Source organism: Myxocyprinus asiaticus, chromosome 25 (assembly GCF_019703515.2).
Source record: "Myxocyprinus asiaticus isolate MX2 ecotype Aquarium Trade chromosome 25, UBuf_Myxa_2, whole genome shotgun sequence".
NCBI lineage: Eukaryota > Metazoa > Chordata > Actinopteri > Cypriniformes > Catostomidae > Myxocyprinus > Myxocyprinus asiaticus.
The window spans coordinates 21,958,475-21,965,042 of NC_059368.1; the positions used below are offsets into that span (position 1 = coordinate 21,958,475).

At 38.1% G+C, this 6,568-nt stretch overlaps 1 protein-coding gene across 1 annotated transcript; it reads right to left on the reverse strand.

Annotated features, from left to right (window-relative positions):
* Nucleotides 1-2,684: 2,684 nt before the first annotated feature.
* On the reverse strand, nt 2,685-5,799 carry LOC127416508 (CCN family member 2-like). The gene is made up of 5 exons (XM_051655917.1): nt 5,486-5,799; nt 5,036-5,252; nt 4,427-4,678; nt 4,032-4,243; nt 2,685-3,931 (listed from the first exon to the last, which is right to left on the reverse strand). Exons 1-5 carry the CDS (start codon nt 5,537-5,539, stop codon nt 3,620-3,622), a joined length of 1,047 nt encoding a protein of 348 aa, XP_051511877.1. The 5' UTR covers nt 5,540-5,799; the 3' UTR covers nt 2,685-3,619.
* Nucleotides 5,800-6,568: the final 769 nt, after the last annotated feature.

The following is a 6,568-nucleotide window of genomic DNA, read 5'->3' on the forward strand; positions in this document are numbered from 1 at the left end:
TATACCAGGGAATTTCAGCACTATGGCCATGTTGTGGTTTTGGGCAGAGATTGCATACCACCCCATCATTCTATACATGGTGACTACTGTATACACAATTCTAATGTGGAACTCCAACTCCAAATCAATGTGTATGGCAGGTGTGACATATTGCAAGATCCAAAACAGAATAAAAAAAAGTACGGTAACACTTTACAATAAAGTTCCATTCGTTAACATTAGTTAATGCATTAGGTATCATGAACAAACAATGAACAATATATTCTTTACAGTATTTATTAATCTTAATGTTAGTTAATAAAAGTACATTTAGTTGTTAGTTCATAGTGCATTAACTAATGTTACTAATAAAACATTTAATTTTAAAAACGTATTAGTACATGTTGTAACTAACATTAACCAAGGTTAGTAAATGCTGTAAAAGTATTGTTCATCGTTAGTTCATGTTAACTAATGTTAACAAATGGAACCTTATTGTAAAGTGTTACCAAAAATACATCTCAACACAGCAGCACATGATTTAATACTGTTGTCCTCTAAACTTCAGTTTTCTTTCAGAACCTTTGAACTGCTGTTTAAGCTTTACTCTTTATCCACACACATGATGGCTTGGCTCTCCTCAGAGGATACATGGTACAACTATGATGATGACACCAAGAAGCCACCTTTTGAGATGTTCCAAACTAAACATACACATTCCATAAACCATTTGGTGTGTTATGTTAATACAACAAAAGAAAAGCCTGAAGATGGTATGTCCCTTTACCATTTATTTATATTTAGTCTTTAGTTTTTAAATATTTGTATATAAATATTTGCAAAGGAAACAGTTACAATCTTAAAATCACGCTGATTTTAAGTAAAAATGAGACCCATTTTAAAATGTAACAAATAAAGAACAATTTTAATTTAATAAAGATATTAAATATATATGTTTTATTAAGATTTACCCTTCTTTTTTTGCAGGCACATTAATGATTTCTGAAGACATTTCTAGTCCCAGACCCTTTGTTTTGGGCACAGGCTTTGTCGGCTTTCAAGATGAAGGAACCACCCTCTGGCCTTACAACGGAATCCAATAAATTTTCCTGCATGTACTTGGTCTTTTGAAATAAAATAACTGAATTTATTAAATTCTGGTTTAAATGTCATTCTCTGTCTTTAATCTGACTCTAGTTCAAAATGGACCTCGAATTTAGACTGAAGTTCTAAAAGTTAAATACTGATCATTATTTTAGATGTGATCTTAATTTTTGCATTTTATTATTCTAGGTATTCTTATACTATACTCTCTAATTATACATAGTTGCCTAGAGCTTGCAGGTATCACTGACTGGCTGTCTCATAACTAAATGGCAATTTAGTCTGGTGAAATCTGGAGGTCCTAGAAAATAAGACCGAAGCTCCATAAATCATGGACCTTGGTATGGTAACCTTGGCAACAGATTTGCAGTAACAACTCGCAATCTACTAAAAATAAATAATTTCAAATGAATCCAGAACACATAAAGGTTAAAAAATGGATTTGCCAGTATTATAAAATTAAAAAACATTCCAATTAAAAAAATAGTAGATTAATTTTACCTATGAATTAGTTCTAGCTACAGATTCTAGCAGATTGTAGCATTTGAATAATGTCACTAGTCATGGGGAATTGCAATTAATTGAGCTCTGCCTCTATTATATCAATTTGATGTTCTTGTTTCTAATCAAACATTTCCCTTTTTTCATTACTACAGTCAAAACACTAGATGTCACTCATTCTACATAACTTGAGAGCGGTTTGTTACAGAGAATCCAGTCTTCATCCCTGAGTGAGCATAATGTGGACAGGTTCAGCTATATTATACAAGGGTCAAATGTACTAAAAAAATGAATAAATACATTTTAGGACATTTTAGGTGGTCCTCATTAGTAAAAAAAAAAAAAAAAAAGGCTCACAAATTGACCAAATCAAGTTTTGCTTTAATTTGTATGTGCACTTTTTTGCGGGGTTTGGGGATAAAATAATATAATTAGCCTGGCATGAAATCATTGGAAGTCTATAAGATGTATTGATTCCCTGCTGAAAAAAAAAACAAACAAAAAAAAAAACAGCCACCCTTAACCACCATACGTAGTCTGGTATTTGCTGTTTATTGCTGGTATGGTGCTAATCCAGCTGGTGGACCAGAAAAACATAACAGTTGGTCAACCAGACTTAAAAAGCCTGCTATGAACATCAGCATACCAAGCTGGGGAACAACTTTCAAAACATCACAAATGCTCGTGACCAGCTTTTCTGCATGTGTATGTGAGGTGTGTGAACACATCCCTGAACTTTAATATTGTGTTTAATGGTGTTTAAGAGCATGTTTCATGTACCAGTTGTATTTTTGTATATGCTATGAAACAGCTGTGCACACCTTATGAGCACTGGAAGTAAGCATGCCTATGAAGTACAGTATGTCTATTTTATACATAATGTGTATGTATGTTCTGTCATAAGGACTGTGTGTGTGGTCTTGGGGATAATGAACTGCACAGTCGCACACAATGCAAATATGTGGTCGTCAATGGTGGTGTAAAAATGTCATTTACGTGTGAACATCAGAGGACCTTGTTAGTGGTGTGCATGTTGGATTAGTAAGGTAAAATGACTCAACAAATAACAATATTTATATAAAAAATATAATATTTTATTTCAAACTACAAAAGTGAAAACATGTAACGTTTTGGTCACACTTCTCAATAAAACAATGGACACACTGTAATGAGAGAACAGTCAAGTCAGCACATTAAGCTATCATTAATCATGGTGAAAAGCAAGAAAATAAGAAAGACAAATGCTTTGAATTTAAATTAACTTAAGCTGTACAAAATATGTACAATATTTACAGCTTTAAAAAAAATAGATACTGTAATAATAATAATAATAATAATAATAATAATAATAAAAGAATGAAGTTACAATTCATCCAGTCTTTTTGACAGGGGTACTGACACTCTCCTAAAAGGAGCAGCTAAGTCAAAGTCAAACACTCAGTGCTATATTAACCTTCATAATTCTTGGCCAAACTGCATGTCCCAGTTCAGCTCAAACTCTGAGCTGGTAGGAACACTGACAAAAAATAACTAATCACAAGAGCACATCACTTTCTGTCTCTTTCTTTCTCCTTCTCTCAGCTGTGGTTCAAAGCTGCCACCCATTTAAATTCTTATATTTATGCTCTCAGAGTTGGAATTTGCCCACCACAGTTTAGGGGAGGGGCTTGCCGTCATCTGCCAATCAGTGACATTGGGCGTCACAGAGTCGGACTATAGTGCATTATTGTTTTGGGGTGCGTCCGAACAGAGCCCGGTCATTTTACAATCCCAAACCCCTTGCCTTAACCTCTATGCACTTTAAGGCAAGGTAGCCTTAGACATCCACCATGACAAAATGAATATACACATATACTGTAAATCTGTGTCCATGTACAAGATACAAACAAACAAACAAACAAACAAACACAAAAATACAAAATAGAAAACCGTAGAAAGACAAACAAAAGTACTTTGTGCTGAGATATGAGATGGATATCTGTTCAGTTCAAGTGGACATTCAGTGGATGTATTTTTCTTATTCAACTCCACATTATCAGTCTTTCTTCATGTATGCCATGTCACCAACCATCTTCTTGTAGTACATGGACTCAAAGATGTCATTCTCCCCAGGGCAGTTGTAGTGGCATGCGCATGTCTTGATGAACATCATCTGCTTCTTCATGACTTGACCATCGGGACACTTGAACTCCATTGGCAAGGTGGTGGTTCTGTGGGGGGTGCAACAGCGACCATCTGTGCACACGCCACAAAACTTGGGCCTGTAGGAGTTGGTAGTGGTGCAGCCGGAAATCTCAAACTTCATTGGCTTGGAGATACGGGGTGTACGGATACACTTTTTCCCTTTCTGCAGAGATGACAAGGAAAACAAGCAAATTTAGTCCATATAAACAGGTGATGACATCACTGTGTGTGAACAGCAACGTGATTGGTAGGTTGCTGCTTACCCTAATTCTTTCCTCCAAGTGCGATTCACAGGGGCGGACCATGCAGAGGCGGGACTGCTTCTCCAGACGGCACTCACGGTTGTCATTAGTGACACGGGTGGAGATTCCCAAGCCACATGTTTTTGAGCATGCACTCCATTCTGTGGTCTGAACCAAGCAGTTCTCTCTCATCATGGAGGGATCAGGCCCATATGTCTCCTCCTCTCTGTAAGCTATAACAAGCAGACAAGACATTAGTCAACACATTCCACCCACTATTATGTCATCATGCTCTGAACCCTTGTTGTAATTCAAATAATGACATCACTGCACTGATATTCATTCCAGACTTTTTAATGGAGACCATTACTGTGTCTGTATATGTATGATTCATTTAATTACTCAGGAATGCTTACCTGCCAGAGCTGAGCCCACAAAGGTGATCTGGTGAGGGGAGTCACACACCCACTCCTCGCAGCACTTTCCTGGCACTTTCACCTGGCGGGGCAATGGGCAGTCAGGGCTGGGCAACCTGATGTCCATTCCACAGAGGGGCACACAACCCACGGCACCATCCAGACAAGTGCACTTGTATTTACAGCTGCTCTGGAAGGACTCTCCACTGAGATACATCATCCCACCAAACACACAGGTGGCACCTTCTCTGGCTATTGGACAGAGACAGAAGATAGATTACAACTCTGATCAATAAACTGTCACCATGTCATATTGTGCTTAAAGAGTTAGTTCACTCAAAAATGAAAATTGGACATCAGAATGTTGGGGACTAAAAGCCTCATTCACCATTTACTTTCATTATATGAAGAAAAAAAAATGCAATGAAAGTGAATGGTGACTGAGGCTTACATTTTGTCTAACATCTCTTTTTGTGTTCCAGCGAAGTCATATGGGTTTGGAACAGCATGAGGCGGAGCAATTGACATTTTTGGGTGAACTATCCATGTAAAGTGGTTGGAGCTATGAATGTGATTCAATATATGCATGGGATGTAAATGACATCTCACCTGTGCAGACTCCTATACGATGGTTGCTTGGGGAGCCATAGTCACAGTAAAGGCCTTTGTGAGGGTCACAAACGTCCCGCTCAGTGCAGAGCTCACCCAGCTGCTTGGCACACACCCTGCAGCATCCACAGGAGTCCAGCACCAGGCTTACGCCTGGCAGGCACTGAGGAGGCATGCCAGGGCACTGACATTGTCCACTGCACTCCTGAGCCACAGCCTGAGGAACAAGACAGATTCATATGAGACTTTGTTCAAAAGGAAAAGGTAATCTTTTAAATGTCTTTTATTCAAAAAGAAAATGAACTGCTGTGGACAGAGAGCTTAAGGCATTATGTGATGTAAAGCTGTAAAGAAATAACCTGATCACTATAAAGACCTGGAATTCATTATATTTTAGAAGTATATCAGACAGCAATTTCATCATCATAATAGTGCATTAATAGAACTTACCCAGCTTAGGAAAGATAGGCATATCAGATAAATCAGGTTCATTCCAGAAAACATTGTGACTTCTTCGTCTGTGTCCTTACAATATCAAAAAAGAAATAGCTAGTTTTGGGGTCCTCAAACGTCTTGCTTGGAGAAGTGCAGTCTCCTCTTCAGATCTGATTGAGCTGATCTCGTTGTGTAGTCTGTAAATTCAATTCCTCCTGACGGCGCCGAGGGAAAGCTAGAGTTTAGCTTCAGTATAGAATTTAAAGGCTGAGCTGAGCGACTGTTGCTTCTTTCAGGAGGACTCGAGTGTTCTGATTCTCCAGCAGCAGCAGCACAGCTACCTTTATACATGCCAAGCTGTGATGGACTGCCTCCACCTCAATGGAACACTGGATAAACATGGGCATTCCTGGCATTCTTTCCAAGTTTCCAAACCCCCCCCTCCACTCTCAACTCCCCTCTCCCTCTCCGTTAGACCTACACCCACTGCCATCCTATATTCCAGAGAATAAAAGTGCAGTCTTGGCATTGCCTTGCTCTTGCTGTGCTTTGTGGTGGCTTAAGCCATTTGTTTTATTGATGGTTACATGTTTTTCCGATTTAATAAAGCCAAGATGGCTTTTATCTTCTACTGTCTTATTCTCTGTATAATGATGTGATGACTGACAGTTCAGGATATGTAACTGTATGGCAGTTGAGCATCATTTACAGACATGGTTCACCCAAAAATGGAAACTGTGTCATCATTTTCTCAGTCATCATTTACTTTCATTGTGTGGAAAAAAGTTTTTTGGGGGTGAACTATCCCTTTCAGTCTATGCAAAACAAAGACCCCTGGGCTATGTTACCTTAAATATACCATAAGTCTGTATTTTAATGCTAAACAGACATATTAAAGGTGAAGTGTGTAACTTCTCCACAACTAGCCTCACCTTTTCTGGTCCCAAAGTGTATGACAAGTAAAAAATATTATTCCTTTTATTGAATGTTGATGGAGCAACACAATTAGTGTGAAAAGAAATGAGCAACTGTTGCTTATTTTGCTCAAGATAATTATTTCATGTGCTAAACACATGTGTCTATTGCTGTAAGGCGGGA

Excerpts from the sequence above, each read along its gene's own strand:
- LOC127416508 (XM_051655917.1), bottom strand. The coding sequence starts at position 5,539 with ATGTTTTCTGGAATGAACCTGATTTATCTGATATGCCTATCTTTCCTA. Across the intron at positions 5,253-5,485 it reads GCCTATCTTTCCTAAGCTGG|GCTGTGGCTCAGGAGTGCAG; the intron begins GTAAGTTCTATT and ends CTTGTTCCTCAG. Across the intron at positions 4,679-5,035 it reads TCGTATAGGAGTCTGCACAG|CCAGAGAAGGTGCCACCTGT; the intron begins GTGAGATGTCAT and ends TCTGTCCAATAG.